Here is a 20,554-nt window from a genome sequence, read left to right as displayed (position 1 = left end):
GTCTCACAAACAACTAGTTTCTGAAAAATAAATCCTCCTTACACAGACAAAGGCCTCCTTGCAGGGGTAATCACTATTGACCTAACCTATAATCAAATATTTATTTTATAACACTGAAGAGCAGATTAATAGGAAGCTTCTGAAGGAAGGTCCTGAGAAATATATCCTTATTACCGATAATACAGATCTCAGATATGTGAATTTTAGCTTCACATAGTGTTGCAGACTCGCTGTTTTGTTCATGAATCACAAAGTACACAACAGGCAAGTGTGTGATTTACACTACAGAAGTAACCTTTATCCAGACAAATGCATACTGTGAGTGATATGAGTATCCCAAAGACATACATCTGGAGCATTCTCCCAGTAAACAAATACTAACTAAATAAATAAATAAAGTCATGTATGCAATATGTGAACATACAGTACCTGTATACATTACATAGCTGTCACAATACCAGGTGTTTTGCAGAAAAGGTATATAATACTGCAGAATGCATTAGAGTGTCAAAAACGTACACCCAGGGGATACAGCACATTCATCAGCACAGCAGAAGTGGTAAGGAAAAGTCAGAATTTCCCTTTAATCACCATTTCTGAGTTCTTGATCTTCTAAAAATGATCTTCTTTTACATGCGTATGATAATGCCCATGTTATTTCACCACTGGAAATTATGTGAATCTGACATTTAACAATATATTCATATATCTATTCTTTTCTTCTTTTACTTGTTGAAACCCTCTGCTAGCCTCTTCAGTGTAATAACTTAGAACCAATCTCAAGAAGCAGCACACTTAAGAAAGAGAAATAATCCTGGACTCAATGTCACTTCATCACAGAATATACGTACAACTCAAAACCCACAAACACACACCATGCACACATACCTACTGTGAATGAAGACAATCTGCAATTCATCAATTGACACATCTTTGGGAAGTAGCAAAAACTAAAGGCATCAACAAAAACCCCATGGAAACAAAAGGGGGTGTACAGGATGGGCACAGATGGCATCCCAGCTAAGAACAAAAAAACAAACACTGTCAGGGAACAAAACTAATTACTGCAAAACTTATAGCACTATTAATTATTTGTCATACAAAGCCAGTAGGTTATGACGTTCAATACAACAAACTGGGATCTGCAGGGTGCATACCCTCATGTCATACTAATGAACAGTGCTTACTGACGAACAGCAAACTGATGGGTGTTACATTCTTCCCTTGTGTCATGCTTATGTAATAAAGGAAAGTGCACTAGTATTATATTAAACTCTTAAACTATCTCACATTTGTCCAAGCAAACTCCAATGGACTGCATCAACATTTTAACATTTATATACATGCAGTCAATGCCATATGTTATTAACAATAAACCCACCCCATCAGATGATGCCCACAACACTTTCATCTCATACAAATGAAATCTTACAGCCTGCTATTCAGTTTGTATTCCATCTTTAAAACTTGTATATCATAACACAGTTTTTATTTAAGCACAAGATGTGGTGTGTGACATCTGTGTAACCATTTCCAAGTACAGCAGGCTGTTCAGAAACCATCACACAACAACAACTATATGGACAGATACATACACAAAGCAAATATTGCCCACTTCTTATGATATGATGGGAAAAATGCAAAATGACCTACTTACCCAACCTACTTCTGTGGCTGGATAAAACAGAAATCAGTGGAAACAAATCAGCTAACTACTGAATTGACAAATGCAGCACAAATCTTAACTACAGTATTCTTTTTAATGCTAGCCAATCTTTTGATCACCATAGAAAGAAAATAGCAGAGCATGTTGGCAAAAATGCAATCAATAATAAAAACAACACTTTATCAGTTTCTCTTAATTTGAATTTCAGAGGTACTCAATTATAATGAGTTAGCATACCAAAGGCTGGCTACAAATGAAAGCACAAATGTCCACAATTCAATTAATACTTTATTAACAACACATTTCAAATGCTTTCCTTACCTTATTATTGCTATATTTTATCAGTGTATGATTATGTATAAAATAGACTGGGGTTCATCCCTTCTCTGAATGGTAACTTGAATTTTGTTCTAAGGCCCAAATATAACATAAACAATTAAATGTCAAATGCTCTCCTCTGTGGATGTTCAGGCATTTGAAGACTTATCGAGTTACTTCTCTAAATATATTTCACAAGCAATTTGATGAGTATAAAAACCTTAGAAAGCAACACAGCATAACAATGGAAGTAACATTTTTCAATAGATTTCAGCAATGGCTTCTCAGGGTAACTCCAAAACCAGAAGTTCACAAATGCAGTTCCCCTGTGTGTGAAGCACTCAATAATCAAACCAAGGCAAGAATACTAGTCAGCACAAAAGTACTCACCAGGGCACTCAAATGCAATGCACAGACATACCAGTTTTAGCACAAGGCCTTCATCAGTATCTAATCTGATTAGGCCAAAAACACTGCCATACATAATCTGCTAATGATGACATCATCAGCCAGTGACCAGTACATACAAAATAAAGTGCAAAGTATATAAATAAATATAAAAAGACACCACTGTGTATATGCAACATGTACACATATATAAGTAGAAATACAGCTACGAAGGAATTTATAAACCTTAAAGACTTGATTTTAAAAATGTTCATTTAAACCAAATATAAATAAAGCACTCAACATGATAATTCATTGTTTTTCTTTTTGTCCAAATTCTGTTGCCAGACTAATTTAGTTGAACTTTTTACAGATATTTTGTCTATCCCTGCAAACCTTAAAGAAGCAGTAGGATGCTTAGACACATTTGTTCATTACATGTAATGTCTCTAAGATGCTCAGAGATTCTTGTTTTAAAACTTCTAGAAGTTTTCCCTACACAGCAAGCTTAATATGTGCATGTAGTAAAATAAATCATCCATTCACTTTGATGTGTATTCAAGGTATGAATATATAAAAATTTGGATGTGTTAGCAGAAGAAGTTTTTATTTTACTGACTACATTACAGGTTACACAACGTTCACATGGTGAGCAGCCCTTTAAGGATTCTTCCTGTAGACTCAACTGGTTGGAAGCTTTCACATAGTTAATGGCCTTTTTATAATGATTAAACCATTGTCCAATAGCTTTTCCTTTTCTATATGTAAATTTGCAATGGAAAGGTAAAATTTCTGCCAGTTCTTCCTCAACCATAAGAATGTTTCAATGTTTATGTATGAGAGATGGTAGTGCTTGTTTTAACACATCCAATAGTAGTTTCAGGCTTACTAGATTTTTCAGTAAATTCCATTAACTTACTCTTAACTTTCTGATCAGCTTTTTCTTTTGCTCCCTTAACTAGTCTTATAACCCCTTTCTATAAATCTTTGTGTCAAATCTTGGGAAAAAGTAACAAAAGAATTTGTTCCTATAATGATCATTATAACTGTAAGGAAGTACAAAGTACAAAAAAAGGAACATTACTTATAAAATGTTGGGGGTGCATACTCTTAGCTGCAACAAAGAGTTTTTATGGTCTGGTTTCCTAAATGATGATGTTTGTACTTTGCCATCTGAATGTTTGGTCCCCTTTACATCTAAAAACGCCAAAGTGTTCTGATGGCATTCAAAACTTAAAGTTATGCCCCACTTATTACTATTTAGATAATCCACATATTCATGAAGAAAGATAAATGTTGATGTCCATACCAGCCAAAAGTCATCTAAATATCTGCACCACACTTCAATGGTACAGGTGTAGGTGTATAATAAATAAATTGTTCCTCTCTCTCTCTCTCTCTCTCTCTCTCTGGTTCCCTACAGATGATCGAAATTTTAAAACTTCGACTTTCATATGGCCAAGACCATATGATCAAAGTTTTAAAACTTCGAACGGTCTGAACAGAGATGTCCTTAGAGAGTGGAATGGGAAAATTTCCCTTTTCCTCACTGTAGTGAGATCTTGGAGTTAGTATATTTAAATAGCAGGGGGTGTGGCTTGGCCCCCTGCAAAAAATTCAGGAATTTTTTGTTTTGTTTTATTTTTTTTTTCAGGTGATTGAACTTTTGAAACATCGATTATATGGTCTTGGCCATATAAAAGCTGATGTTTTAAAAGTTTGAGCATCTGTAGTAGACCCATATATAGATATATATGGCATAAATAGATCGACATAAATAGGTACAAATGAAGCACCCATTTGCAAAAAAAAAAAAAAAAATTATTATCAAAATAAAATGCAGTCTTAGTGAAAATGTGTTCTGTAAGGCATAAAAGAAATGCATTAAAACCTGGACTATATAACTGAGTTCTCTGTAACCAAAATGCTAGATCCAATAGTCCTACTCAGTGTGGTAAGTTGGTACAGGATAAAATAACATCTATACTAAACATATATATAGATGTTTCCATCTGTAAAGCTTCCATAAGTTTAAGAAATTCAATTGTATCTTGTATTCTGGATCTAATACAAGCTAAAAGTGGTTTTAAGTACTGTGTAAGAAATTCAGAAATTGGGCCTGTATGTGACCCTTTCCCAACACCATTTGTCCTGTGGTGGTTTTAACAGAATTGTATAGATCTTGGCATATAAGATATCTGACTCTGTGATTCGTTTACTATAAGTATCAAATCCATTTTCTCTAAATAATACCCTCATCTACTGCTAACCATAAAAAGTTTTCTATGTCTTTTTTAGATTTCCAAGTAGGATCCAATGCCATTTAATGGTAGCATGTCACATCTTGTAGTTAATTCATGTGCATAAGTATTATGTATTAAGTCTGGCAGTTGTTGCAATTCTGCTTGCCCATCAGTTTTTGCAGAATGTGTAGGATGTCCATTTTTAAGACCCCCTCTTTTGGTCTTCTTAAAGGGGCAATACTGACCTTTTCTTTTTTTCTGGAAAGTTGTAAAGTGTCACTATCAGTGTCAACTGAGGAAAACTGTTCTCCAGATTTCAGAGCAGTGAAAACTCAAGGCAAATCCAAAAACTGAACTTTTATGCTAGATACTGCTCCTGTCTTTGTTTGATTTCTGAGCACTTTACACACCAGGGAAATGCATTTGTGAGCTTCTGTTTTTGGATCTGCCTTGAGTTTTTCACTTATGGTTCCTTTGTGGATTCATTTTACCACTGCTGAATTATGGTATGGATTTAAGTAGTTTGATCAATGGTTTGATGATAGGCAAAGATGATTTGTTGCTTTTGGTAAGGCAAGATACCGGTATAGATGGGAGATCAAATTTAAACACAGGTACAACAACCTGCTTCAACTGTTTGTGAATATTTTTTGAGTTTTACAAATGGCAAATAGACTACAAATTGACATTAATAAAAAAGTAAAAATCAGGTTTAACTTTGCAGACCCTTAAGGATTTTTCTGTGCAGCTTAACTTATTGTTGAATACGTTGTCCATTCTAGAGAAAGAATTACAAAATAAAAAGCTGTAAACATAATAGGCAATTCATTCTTCTAGCAAGAGTGGTAGCAAAGTTAAAATAAATTCATTGAGTCATTCTGTTCTGACGAATACTGAATCAGAAAGGATGGAGCACACAGAAACAGAAAATGAGAACAATTTTTCCATAGTTGTCACTGATAGTCACACTTTACAACCACTCCAAAAAAAGGGAAATGTTGCTCCTTTAAGAAGACCAAAACAGGGACTGGTAAACATAGAAAGGTATATGGATACCCTTACACATTCTGCAATAACCGATGGGCAAATAGAACTGCAACAAGTGACAGACTTAATACACAATATTTATGCACATGAACAAAAGTATGTGGGTTCATGTAGTCTCATTTCTACATCCATGTTCTCAGATAATTCAACAACACTTCCATAAATTCCCAAACATTTATTTGCAAACACATTAAGCACTTTCATCCAGTACCTTAGGACTTCATCAGAATATGAAACTATTAATTCAAACATAGTATTTATAGCCATTTCAATTAAACAATAAACCTGATTAAAATATAGCACCATTAACTGGAAATTAATTGTGTAATTTTAACAATGTGATCAAAAAGACATTGTCAAAAGTTAAAATTGTATTATAAATGAAGAAGGGTCCAGGGAATTAGTATGGCAGATTAGGCTGGATGCGTCTTCCCCTATAACTTTGAATGGAATATTTCAATTCATCCAATTAAATTTTGTAATAAATTTTACTATTTGTGCATTTTTTTAGAATAGCAAATTTTAATACTATAGTAAAATCTTGTTTATAATAAAAGTTTAAATTTTGGCTATGTTTTAAAAAAAGATTATTCTTCAAATTATGCAATTAATTACCAGTTAATGGCATTATATTTTAATCAGGAAATTTTCCCCCCTTTACTGACATATTCTCACTGCAATTCTGATAAAAAGCAATTACTGAAAATAAATAAATAAATAAAATGGATGTGCTGATCTCAGACTCTGTGACACCACAACATCCACTGCAACTTGAGTCCACACACACATTGCCACTAAATGTAAATAGAAATCAACAAACACAACAGCAAGCAATAATACTCAAGTAGCTGTGAAATAAGCACAGAGGCATGGAGCTGCTGTATGTAACCCCATATGCACTGGGATTCTTGTTAAATTATTTGTTTAACTATCTTTGTTTCTCTAAAGTGTGCAAAACATGATGAACTCAACTGTTTACTAAATCTTTCCTTAGCATTTCGAAAAATGTTTAAACCTTTTAACAAAATAAACTGACCTGCACATTTTAATACCTACAGTGAATTCAATTGGCAATGTATCAGAGAACATGAAATAATCACACAAGCATTTCTAAGTCCCAGTAAAACAAAGTAACCAAGCAAACATGGGACATCCACAAGCCATATCATGGTGATACACTATACAATTAGTAGTTTGAAGGCTGTGAGGTTTAAATTTAGTATTGAGTTGTATGGCTGAAGTCCAAACAAACTTCCATAAGAACATAAGCCTACATATACTACTTGGAGACCATGCCCTTTTGAATATATCTTCAAAAAAAAAAACACTGAAGTTTATCAGAGCATTTCCTTGTAATCTGTCTATAATTCAGCAAACCATAAGGTAGACTTTGATATTGTTTAATTTGTTCAGTTTTTGCTGCATAACTACACAGAGCCTATCCTTCAGGAATGATAATACAGTTCCAGGAAGATCTTACCTAATAAATTAATGTTAAAATAAAATTAAAAGACAACCTTGACTGATACTTTTAGCCACCATTTCATATGAAGAAAACATATATGTACACCATTTTGCACTTACCCCTCAGGGCAGACACAACCAGATACACAAGGAGCATGTCCTGATAAGGTCAAGTTCAGAAGCTGGTTCTCACAAGTCCGTCCAATATCTGTCTTAGTAATTGCAGCAGGGTCACTGCAGTTAAAATATATCTGACCATCTGGGCAGCTTGTATCTGATACAGAGGGAAAAAAAATCTTTTTATAGAAATGTGCCATGTTTGAAAACAGGAAATTAAGAAGCAGTACTAAAAAGTAATCATCACACATGATCAGCAATGCATTCACCATGTATATGACCAGTGTAACCCATGTTAGAGAAAGAAATAAACAGAACTTTAAAATATCTGGTTTCAGGGACTCTTAGCAACTTTTGCTTTGTCTGACGTCATGCAGCAATAATATTGCCTGACCCTTTATCTTGCAGTGAACATTTATTTTCATGTGGTAGATAAGTTTAATGGGTTATGATAATTGTTGTGTGTTTGCCCTAGGTGTCGACAGCAGCGTAAACTTTAAAAAATATATGGTGTCCAGCATCAGATTTCAATAAAAAAAGGATAATTTATTTTTATTATTTTATATCCCTTAGTCATAAGAAAAACAAGAACAGGATTTGTCAGTATATCACCATTCTGGCAGCAATTGTTTGTGTGTGTGTGTGTGTGTGTGTGTGTGTGTGTGTGTGTGTGTGTGTGTGTGTGTGTGTGTGTGTGTGTGTGTGTGTGTGTGTGTGTGTGTGTGTGTGTGTGTGTGTCTTTTCCCCCCTGCAAGCATGCATTCACATCTGACTCTTCACCTTAAAGCAGTCCTGTTCACCCCTGTAGAAATATACTACCTGCTTAGATCTTCTAAACACCATCAGGTACCAAACAGAAGCCTCAAATGGCACTCATGTGTGAAGGTGTCAGAATGCCACTCAGTCCTTTTAACCCCTTAATAGCAGTCTGCTGTCACTCACTCTGCTATTCATATTAATGGGTGCTGTTTTCCCATAAATACATAGAGAATGCAGCTGTGTTTCAGTGCTGCTTTACATACTAGAAATCTCGAAGACAAGCACACCCACCCAGTATACATTTATATGTATCTGTCCTTCATATACAGAAAGGTACATGCACACACTCATTCCTTTCAATATCTGAACCTGTGGAAACAGAACAGCATAGATAAGAGTGGTACAGAAATGCTTAATACTCACATTTCATATTAATTTGTTATGAGTAACATTTATCCATCTGAGGATTAAATTGTTGCATTTTGTGCCAGTGTATTTATAAACCAACATCAGCAAATCACATGTGAATGTTACTTCAGGTTCAAAAATAGTATATTGTATGGATATGCTAACTATATCAGTTTTTGATAAAAGTAACTGCTAGGTATTAATTTATGTAGAACTTGTAAGTTTTTTCTAAATAAAGATCAACTCAACTGTCACTTCAAACTTAAATCAGGACTATCTTCTGTGCACAGAACTCCATATTTGTAGCCATACCGGGTCAAAAGCTGTAGCATTTTTATCATTTTCACGGCTATGTTCAGTGTGATTGACCATGATTTCACCATGGTGTAAGGCATCGTTCCATGGTAAACACTCTGGCCCCGAGTATGAATATGATCAATATTTTTCCCTTTAGAAACAATTCAATCACTATTCTGATCTGTCTTGGTTAGTCATCTTCCTCCAGATAGTGTGTTACTAGTTAGCTAATCAAGTTCTGTACATTTCAATATAAGTTGGTCAATGTTCCTTGTAATTATTAAATTCATTGCTATGAAGTTGTCATACAACTGTCTCTACAGTCAAACATTTTGCTATTTAGGCTTCCTGACAAATGCAAACCTTAGTGCAAAACCATGCTAGCACTCCACACAAACTAATTACAGTTCTTTTCATCATCATACACTTTATACAATATATTCTTAATTCAAAACACAGATTGTTCAGTTTTTGCGTGTATTTAAGAAGTGTTTGATCATTTGAAATCGATCTATTGCTATATATTGATACAGAAGTCATTGATTCCTGATACACTGAATCTAAGCCACTAAGTACATTTGTACTCAAAAAAAAAAAAAAACAGAAAAATAAAACAAACACAAAATCATAACAGAACATGTTAGAAACATGTCTAATGGCAAGACCCTGTACTTTCATTTCTGAATTGTTCTCTATGTAAATATACTAATTTCATAAACAAACTTGAGGGTAAGGGGAAACTTTTACATCTTCAGCAACCTTGTAGTGAACATTATTGCTATGTTTGAGAAGATGGAAAGGAATTTATCAATGTAAAGCTGTGCTCCCTTTTCAAATAACGTTACACACTTTTGTCTACAAAATATTTAGATGTTTTGCCTTAAAATACATGCAACATCTACTGATTACCTGAATCTGTGCTACACCTTGAATTGTTTCATTTTTACTTATTTAAGCAGTCACGTTATTTTAAACTGATCCATAGTTTTAAATAATTTCACAATGACTTAGAATCGGGTATACCAGTATTAAAAATAAATAAATAAAACACATTAAAAGCATTGTAATGATTCTGTCAGTGTGTTGTGGGGACAGCTGTGGTGGCACACCTGGAAGGAGTTATCTCATGTTCCCTGTTCCTTGCATGTAGTCAGTCACCATCCAATGCACTGAAGCACAATTGCCTTGCAGTCACCTAAAGTATTTAACTGCTGCACAATTTTATGACCCACCTTGTCCCTGACTTTCCATGCTACTATGTGTCCATAGGTCCAGCAGTAGAACAACTCTCTGTTGAGCTGTAAACTTCTCAGTACGTTGTCTTTTTTTTTTTTTTTGCCATGATAGCTCCAGTACATCTATGCACATATGAATCAATGTGTGCATACAGGACTGTCCAGGCCCCTGTGCTAAGTTGTGCATTATAGAATGCAGTGACACAAGTGCTGTGACAGTCAGACAGACTGGGTTTTGTGCAGGCACTGTCTCACTGCAATGCCTACAGCACATTCTTTGCTTAGGAGAACAGCAGTCTTTGTGCATGTGCTCCTTTTGCCTTGCTGTTTGGACTTACACCTGTCAATCACAACCCCATTCACAACTTCAGCTGACAGGAAAAAATGTCATCCCTAGCATCTCGGCACTAAGCCTTTACAGGAACAACCATTCTAACAGCAGAGAAAACATTTTATACATCTTCTTAGAGTTCGAAATTAACTAATCAATCAAATAAATCTTCTTAAATTTAAAGAAACAGAAGCAACAAAATGTAGCTAAACATCAAGCAACAGCCTATGATCACAGCATGCAAGCTAAATTATTTAAACCCTGAGGGGACAGTGAATTATATTTTAAAATGAATTTATTTTTCAGCTATTTAGCATAGTACATTTATCACGTTCTCTTGGAGACAGACTACTAAGTACTACAAATCTAACATTCTATCTGCACTCCAATGATATTCTTTAACATGGGCAGCTACTGTTCTATTTTTTCTGCTGTTAGAATGGTTATTCATCTGTTTCAATTAAGTTTTAGAACTGAGTTGTTACAAATAAAATTTGTCAGCTTTCAGAGTTTCTGGTTGTTCCCTGACCCCTAATTGTGTGTGCACCCCAAAACACACACTATGTATCATATCCCTGCCAGGATCACTACTGTTGTGTTAGCACACATCAGTCAAGACAGTGTGACAGCTGTATGTGGCAGTGATAGACTGCGGAGTTGTCCCTGCAATGTGGTACACGTTGCCAGTAGTCCTGTTTGATGTAGATTTTCCTGTAATTCTTTATACTGCAGTTTGCAGCGGTTTCAGAAATGAATGTTTCTGTAGTCAGTTTTCTTGTAATATGGTAACTGCACCTCCTGTCATGCTATTGAGGGGCTCATGATGTGAAGAGTTTGCTAATGAGGCAATACAGTGCAACCAGTTTTGAATTATGACAACAATGTAATGCATTGTCAGCCTTATTCCATTCTGAGGCCTAGTCTGCCTCATGCACATGTACTGTGATCAAGAAAGATGTGTGCATTTTTTTAGCTGTGTGATTCTCCTACATGTTTATAGCATATTCATAGGTTCATAGCTTCACAGGTGTGTACTAGGCTAATGGCCCTGGAGCCTTTACAAGTCTAGCCCATAGGATTACCATGCCATCGTGCCAACCAAACTTAGTATCCAGTGCCTCTGTCAATAAGAGCCACTGGAGTGATCCCCGGGGTGAATTTTCTATTTCCCATCCACTCATCAAGATTTCTCTTGAAGAGGAACAGTGAGATGCTCTGTTTGACATGTATGGGAAGTCAATTCCAGAGCATGGGCAGTCTCTGTGTTATGAACCTGTCCCTCCAGCATGTTCTGTTGATTGTGGTAATGAAGTTGAGGTCTCCTGAGCATGTGGTACGGAGGGATTGGGATTTCTTTAGATGTAGCATTTCTAACAGAGCTGGGTCAGACATGGCTTTGTAAGTCAAGCAGAGATCACCTCTAAGTAGGCGATATGAGACAGAGAATAGTTGGAGTTTTTTGAGTCTGTCCATATACGACAAGTGTTTAAGGCCTAGTCTTTGTGAGATACTTTTGCGGCCTCTCCAGTTGTTGCTGGTGTCTAGTGAGCTACATGCCAGATGGGGTATTGTACTCGATGATTGGCCTAATGAGGGAAGAGCAGACAGAGACAATGACCTCTTTCTTCCTGGATGCAAAACCCTTAGTAGTGAGATGTGCCACACAGAAGAACTTTCTGACCACAGTGGCAACATGGTGGTCAAAAGAGAGGTTGCTCTCAACCTGTGTTTCCAGATCTCTTATAACACCTTCTGTGTTCAATGGACTACCATTAATGTGGTAATTCATGGGAACTGGGTTTTTCCCAAAGGGGATGACTACACATTTTTTGGCATTGAGCTTAAGGCCATGGTTCTGTCACCAGTAATTGGTCTCAGTGAGGCCTTTCTGTAGGATGTCAACATCACTTAGGAGTTAATAATAGCTCCCAACTTGCAATTGTCTGTGAACTTTGTAAGCCAGAGTCCCTCCGTGTTGGCTTGGACTTCAGAGAAGTAGATACCAAACAGGAGAGGACCCAGGACCGAACCCTGTGGGAATCCACTCATGACTGGTTGGCAGTCTGACTTGAAGTCAGCTGCTTTCACACTGTGGGTTCTATCTGTGAGCCAGTTTGCAACCCACATAGTGATACGGGGGTTGATGCCTAGCTTAGTGAGTTTTTCTATAACTCCTGACTGGGGAATGGTATCAAAGGCCTTGGCTAAATCAAGGTAGGCTGTATGAACCACCTTGCATTCATCCACAGCTCTGGTGACTGACTCAAAGAAGTTGACCAGGTTGAGCAAACATGATTTACCCTTCACAAAACCAAACTGTGTGGGATCCAGAGTTTGGAGATTCCCTATATCCTTGTTTATTAGGTCCATGATGATGCATTCCATAGCTCTGCATATCAGAGTCATCAGGCTAATGGGGCGATAGTTCCCAGGGTCTGTAGTCACTCCTCCTTCGTGGAGAGGGATGACTGTAGCAGTGCACCATTCAGTAGGGACAAAGCCTGAGGTGAGGCTGTGACTGAATAGAAGTAAATAGAGGGCTTTCTTTGTACATAGTAGGCGTTTTGTTCAGTTTATCTGACACTTTCAAAAAAGAGAGACACTGGCTTGCATTAGAAATAACAGGTTTGCTGAATGAGCTTTTCAGTGTGAAATAAAATGTGGACCAAGACAAACCCAGGCAAAGGAACCTGGTGTCCAGTGCAGTGGCTCTAAGGAGGACAAGCCAAAGTGAAGTAGTCTTGGAGAAGAAGGTAGAAAATATTCCTGCTAGAAAGACACCAGAGAGAGCTACTATGTGAGACTGTTTCACAGGACTGCAGTAATATAACACTAAAGGTAATGGCTGTATATTTTATTGAAGACCACAAGATGTTATATTGTTTGGAATAACTTGCTTTGTCTTCATTTGTATATAACAGATTGCACTATTTTTGTAAAGTTGAGCAACAGAGGCATAACTAGCAGAATTGACAAAAGATTGACCAGGTCCCAGCAGATGCCCCCTTCAACACAATATTGGGGGCCAAAAAATATCTTTTTACAAGTTAAGAACAAAATAAAAGTCTGTGGAACTGCAGAATTGTATCAAGACGACAGTACTAGCTCCATGTTGCAGTAATTAACATCTAAAGACATTCATTAAGAAACCATGACATTAGTCACAACGAATGCCAGTATTGTACCTTATTCCTCAGCTTCTGGAAGTTCCCAGAAATACTGAATTTCTTCTTAAATTGATAGGATGTCATGAAGTTTTGGATGATCCCCTTAAATCAGGCTTTTTCAGTTGCTACCTATTGACAGCCGTACATCATCAGTCTGCACCTGTGACTTCAATGGATCACCAATGTTAGACAGTAAGAGCTGCTATAGTAACTGACTGCAAGGAAAGTTAAAGCATGTTGTGTATTGCTTACATTAGCAAGAGAAAGCAGATAATACAGTGATTACAATTTTTTCTGTTATATGCCGTGCTCGATTCCATGATAATTATTCAAATAATGCACAAAATCCACAGGTGCAAGAGAAGCAAAAATCAGAGGACAGAACAATATGGAAAGGTACCAGCAAGTAATGCTGATTTAAAAACTAGTGACAGAGTACAGGTGGGGAAAACTACAATGACTAGATTAAAAGCATAAAGAAGACCAGGCATGACTGATAGAATATATAGAAATATTCAGTAACTACTATACACTATATATGTAGAAGGCACACTGCTGATTTCACTGTATTCCTATTTTCCTCGTGTTTAAAGTGAAAATTTTTAATAAATATGGGATTTATATTCTGCAGCCAGATCAGAGCAGACAAATGACTGTTATTGTTTGTGTGTGTGTGTCTATCTGTCTGTCTATCTTTGTGTGTGTGTGTGTGTGTGTGTGTGTGTGTGTGTGTGTGTGTGTGTGCGCGCGCGCGTGCAGTGGACTCGTGTTCACTTTTCCTTTTTGCAGTTAACCTTCATTATCTGGCAACCTATGTGTGACCATCTAATGTATGTTCTTTACTTCACATGTATGTTTCTGTTAAGGTGCATGATTTCTAATATTGTCTGGTGAGTGTATTTATGTAATTCCAGATACTTTTCGTAGTGTCATGATAAATGGTACACCTATAGTCTTCATTAATTTTATCTTATTAAACAGTAAGCATAGCCATTCTTGAAAGGAAACTTTGGTGCCTGTCTAAAGTAGGTATGGTATTCCAATATTAAGCATCTACCCTACGATGTTATCCATTTCTTTCAAAGATTGTTTTTTTTTTTTTTTTTTGGTGGGGGCACCATTTTATACACCTCTAGATGTAATGAAATATAAATTAATATAAAGTCCCAAACAAAGTAAGCAACTGTGTCGAAACAGCTTCTTGTATGAGAATTTACTATGCATTTTGCATTGTTCATTACAGAATTAAAATATATACATTGGAAGAATTGCCTGTTTTTTGCAGGGGTAGCAGTATAGAGGTTTCATGTGCACATATGAAATGTCTAACTAATTTTGTGGCTGTATTTTTATTTGTGACTCACTGTACATTAGTAAGCTGGGCCTCAGATAGCTTCACAAGACTATTTTCAGAGAAATACATGCCCAATAATAGTACTGTGTAGCTTGTTCCAGGTGGTTCCCTCTCTTGGGGGGGGGGGGGGGTCCACTAAGAGTTTCTGCCAGGTCCAGCCATCTCAGGTTGGGATGTTTGTGAAAATCCTGATCTTATGGGATGAGGTCTATATCATGGAGATATCCATCAGCATCCCAGTGATGATCTTAATGTCTTTTGTGGTAGTTGTGGCCATTATGTCTTCTGTTTCAGTACATGTAACCATAACTGTTGCAATATATGTGAGCCCTTCCATACCTCTTTGGTGGTCTGTGGTTATCTTGGTCCCACGAGTATGGATTTTGGTGATCCCGACAATCTCTTTCCATCTTTCTGATTTTTGTTTCTTTGGTCTTGGCTGAAAATTAGTTTTTTTTTTGTTTGTTTTTTTCTTTTCAAGCCTACAGTAGACACAGCTCTATGCAAATATATGCTAGGTATGCAGAGTCACAACTGATAATCATATTTGTAGGATACTGTGCAGCAATATGCACCTTACTATAAAAAGGCAAATACATCAACATTTTCAGAATTGCAGTCAGAGAGAATAATTGGAACAGCAAGAGCAAACATAAAGCAGCATATTCTAGTTCTTTGAGCCATTTCATGCTGTTTTGCACAAGATGGCATTCAGCACCAAATAAAGTATTATTCTTAGCAAATGGCATATCAGAATTTTATAGAAAGAAAGAGGTCATTCGTCACCTTAAAGTTGATTGGGACATTGTACAGACCTTGACTGATGTGTCACAATACAGAGAATCAGTAAAACTGCGTGACCTTCTTATCCCTGTGCAGACCAAGGTATTTCCAGCTGTTTCAATTCTAGCTACAAAGACCTTTCACAGACTAAATGGAGATACATTGAACATTTACAGACTTTGACCTTAGAATACTCAAACTTCTCAACATAATATTTTTACATGTGGATAAATATACACTCCCCTTGCACACCACAGGAGAAAGCTAATACTAGACATGCCTTCTGTCACATCATCCATGCAGTAGTAAAGGCTCTGTCTAGCCCACAGAAGCTAGGATTTCTAAACAAGAAGGGCTACTGTTCCATGAACTGACATGCAGTATGTTATAAACATGATACCATAGCCAGTCTGTCTGTACAGCACTCTAGCAGTTTGCCTGAATCACATACATGGAACGCGTGTCAACCATATACCATTTACTTGCCAATGGCCCAACTAGTTGGTAAGCCCAAGCACCAGAGTTAATGTAGTTTTGCAGCTGTATTTACAATGCATGGAAAGGTATCACCCCCCCCCAAAAAAAAATGATTTACTGTGTTACACGTAATGCTTGATATCCACTACAGTTCTGACTTATGAGGCTAAGATGGAACCCAAAAATAACATAACACATGTAGAAGTCTAATTCTCTAAACTGTATGTGCTTCCTGCTCAAAACCCACTTTAGCTGATTTATATGCCTGCAGGCACTCCAGTATGACTCAGACACAGCCTGTATGATGTTCTAAACCATGCTGTATGCTCAGCAATATACTGCATACCCAAGGGACTTGTACGACTGGACCATTCATGCATACAGGCAGTGTAATCCAGGCTTATGGGTTCAAACAACATGTAAGCAGAAACGATGCATTGTCAATCAGAAAAAAAACACGATGCTTGCAGTTTTAATATCCAGCAATGTTGGTTGGTGCATGATGGAGCTGCACTGTGCATCACATGGAGCTACACTGAACATCAAACATTTTCACATTTATCAACTGAGGGAGGGGAAGCTGGTCACACTTGGTGCATGTGCACAGGAGACAAGGGACACTGTGATGAATATCTGTCTACAGACATTGGGTAGTTTTCATATTGCAAGAAGTGGAGAAGGGGCTGTCACGATGACAGATACTATGTGTCAGTGACAATGTTCTCTTGTGGTGGGATAGAGGTGCCACTATGTGACTATGACCTGTGAATACTATGTTGACTTCTTGCCAAAGAACTTGAGGATACTCCTGACAGTAGTGATGTCTGATTGTGGAACTATAAACCAGATAAAATCTACTCAGGATATTTCCTGCAACTGGAGGCCAAGTTTCATGACCACCCAGTGCAAGGGGTGGTAGTGCACTGAGCAGGTAAGGACTATGCACCCCTACATAGACACATCTGTGAAGGGTGAGAAGTACAGAAAAGGGAAATGTTATGTGTGTGCATTTTCTTGAATTTTCTTTAGTATGCACCTGTTGATTTGCTTCCTGTCTAATATTAGAAAGTGCTGACAGGGTTAGAAATTATAAGATTTGTTCTGAGTAAAAAGTTCTATAATGGAATTCAGAACTAATGCTTAATATGGAATGTCATAAACAGTCATGAGATATTAGCAAAATTAATGCTGTTGTGTTAAATTCTAATTTGTCAGTGGCTGTTCCATGACTGTTACAATGATGTTGCTTTTAATGAAAGAAAGTCTAAAACATAATGAATTTTGAAGTTCAAGGAAACAGGATCTTGACTTTCTAGTCTCGCAAGCATGTGTTTCTCTCTGCACTAAAGGAGGTTGTTACTCTCTTCTGAACTGTCTAGTGCAAAAGTTATTTGGTACCCTAACACACCCTAGTCCATTCCTGAGCAAAAGTACCAGAGTTTACAGTGACAGTGGCAGACAATTTTATGTATGGAGATAGAGATGACAACAGTATCGGGTACCACAGATATCATAGAAAATTGAGGACCGGGTCCCCGTATTTCATGTTGTCATGGCAACCAACCAACACAACAATCTTCTCCATTCTGGTACCAGAAGCAGCATTTTGTTCTTGGATGATATTGTGGCATGTCTGCTGAGTGATCCTGAATGCTGTCTGCATGTCTAGCACAAGCTGTGACTGGATGGCTCAAGCATCTATGTAAGGCTGTAAAATAAGTATATTTACCTCAATAGCAGTGTGCTCATTCACTGCCACAGCCAGAAGGGGAATATTACTGTTGGTTGGTAAAACAAGAGACTTCACACCAAGTGAGGATGGTGAGTACATAGAATGTGAACCCTCAGGTTACTCTGTGGACAAAGTCAAACCTTCAGTTTGTACTTTGGGTTAATGCCCACCCTGAATGGAAATATTGCCACTGTGTCATCAGACTGTGACTCACGCACCTGTATCTCAGTGTCATCATGTGTCTCAACATCAGTGTGTTTTCCTGCTTCTTGCAATATAGATGGTACAGTAGCAGTGCTGTACCATGTGAACATACAACAAAAAGCACATTGGCTATAGCATGATTAACTGTATCAAAACTGTGCTCCTGTAGCATGTATGATAAGGGTGCTCATGCAAGCTGTACTAACCCTCCTCAGCTGCTATTCTGACACACATGGATACTGGAAGATCCTGCACAGCACATACTGACAACATATATGCATTGGGTAGCCACAAGTTTGTATGTGAACTTTTAGTCTACAGAAATATGCAGAATATGGTACTAACCTATTGCATCATCCATAGAGATGTTGGGGAAAGGTCCATCATCAAACCTCCCAAAGCTGATAAAGAAAAAGAAATTATGTGCTCACCATAATGTTCCATGTTTTTTGTCCATCTCACCATTCATTCTTACATGGATGGGTTCAGAGCCGATCCTCACCTCCGACTCAGCTGAATACACCAGCTGGAAGTCTCAAACTTGGTTTGTGGCAAGATAGGTACCCCATGATGTAGTGATGCAACTCTCCAGATCTTGTTTGCTGCTAACAGTAATAAGGACTAATATAATGATATGACCCTAGGTCAAGGAGAAAAGCAGAGTCAAAGGAGCTCAGGTATAAGAGGAAAGGTCACCACCAGGTCCTCTAGGAGTCCTTGGATGGGGGAAGGAGGAGGGGTCCTAAGAATGAATGGCGAGGTGGACAACACACATGGAACGTTATGGTGAGTACATAACTTCTTTAGGTTATGTTGTCCTATCTCGCCTTCATTCTTACTTGGATGGGACAGCATCCCTAGCATCTTTTTTCTGGGTGGCTCACGGGAGTACGCCTTTGAGTACAGTGGATCCAAAGGAGGCCCTGTCCCTGGAGGCCAAATCAACTTTGTAATGAGTGATAAATGTGTGAGGACTGCCCATGTAGTAGCAGCACAAATACTGTCCATACACATTGTGGCCTGGAAAGCACAGGATGTTGCTAATGCTCTGGCTGAGTAACCTCTAATTAAGAATGGTAACTTTCTATTACTGGAGGTGTATATAAAAGTGATACAACTTGAAAGCCAATTTGAAAGGGTGACTTTAGACACTGGCATACCCTTTTTTGCCTCAGAGAAAGAGATGAATAATTGGTCAGATTTCCTGAAATCTTTAGTTCTACTCAAATTTAATCTGAGCTGTCTATGCACATCCAGTTGGTGGAGTTTATACTCTGCCTTGTTGCTGTGATTGGGGAAAAACACCGGGAGCTCAATGGATTGATTCATATTGGATTGAGAGCAAACCTTAGGTGTAAAGGACATATTCATTCATAGCAATACCCTATCCTTACGGAAAATCAGATATGGTGGTCTGATTGATAGTGTTTGCAACTCTGAAACTCTTCTGGTAGATGTTACATCTACTAGAAGGATGGTCTTCTGGGAAAGAAATCTGAGGTCACAAGATAAAGAGGGCACGAACGGTGGCAATGTTAGTTGAGACAGGACAAAATTTAAATCTCAAGGAGAGAGTGGTTCTTTGAAAGGAGGTCTCAATAAGGAAGTGCCTTTTAAAAATGCTTTACACAATCTGTTTGATATTAGGTTAGGATTATGCTCACCAATGAGGAAATTCGAAATTGCAGCCAGCTGAACTCAAATAGTTGCTGCAGCTGTGCCTTTCTGGAAGAGTTCTGCAAGAAATTCTAAAATGGACTGAACTGGAGCAGAAAATGGGTCAATGTTTCTAGTTTGCACCCAGTGAGAGAACCTCTTCCACTTGCTAGCATATAGTTTTCTAGTAGAATCTTTATGAGAGGATATCAATATGTATTTGACTGCTGGAGTGAAGTTTTAAAGCCCAAGTTGGGAAGTGGAGCAGTCATGCTGTCAAGTGGAAGGTGTGGAGAAAAGGATGAAGTGTACCTGACATATGTGTCAGAAGGTCTGGAACTGGGTCCAGAACCCACAGCTTCTCCTGCAGATGAGGCCAGAGGAAGGGGAACCAAATCTGACGAGGCCAATATGGGGCAATGAGAATCAGCCTGCTTCCCAAGGATTTTGCTTTCTGGATGACTTTTGGTATGAGGGGAAATGGGGGAAAGGCATAAAGAAGTCCTGAGGGCCAATTGTGAACAAGTGCGTCTCTCGGTGTCTCCCCTGGAGGGGGAATTAGGGCAAAGTAGCTGCTGCACTTGAAATTCATGGGAGTGGCAAAAGGATTGTAGCAAGGCTGGCCCCATTTCCAGAAAATCTCTTCCGTTATGATCTGGTTCAGAGACCACTCGTGAGGCATTAATATTGCCCTGCTGAGCTTGTCCGCTATCACACTGAATTTCCCCGGGATGTGCATTGCTACTAGAAAGCGTTGGGAAGATATTGCCCATTGCCAAACTCTCAGAGCCTCTTGACAAAGTGTGTATGATCTGGTTCCTACTTGTTTGTTTATGTACCATACCACCAACATATTGTCTGACTGTATTGCAATCATCCCTAGTGGAAGAGAGTTGTGGAGTGCTTGCA

The 20,554-nt window shown here is 37.8% G+C and overlaps 1 protein-coding gene across 2 annotated transcripts in view; it reads right to left on the bottom strand.

Moving 5' to 3' along the window:
* Positions 1 to 20,554, bottom strand: part of OTOG (otogelin) — a 2,079,396-nt gene that overhangs the window by 1,371,331 nt on the left and 687,511 nt on the right. For both annotated transcript variants that reach the window (XM_044082876.1, XM_044082877.1), the window contains exon 23: positions 7,246 to 7,399. In XM_044082876.1, the coding sequence (XP_043938811.1) occupies positions 7,246 to 7,399 (154 nt within the window). The remainder of the gene's footprint in view (positions 1 to 7,245; positions 7,400 to 20,554) is intronic.

This window comes from Protopterus annectens, chromosome 9.part0 (assembly GCF_019279795.1).
Source record: "Protopterus annectens isolate FY-2018-M chromosome 9.part0, PAN1.0, whole genome shotgun sequence".
Classification (NCBI taxonomy): Eukaryota; Metazoa; Chordata; order Ceratodontiformes; family Protopteridae; genus Protopterus; species Protopterus annectens.
The sequence above is the reverse complement of the archived record's forward strand: the minus strand, read 5'-3'. Positions and strand labels throughout refer to the sequence as shown.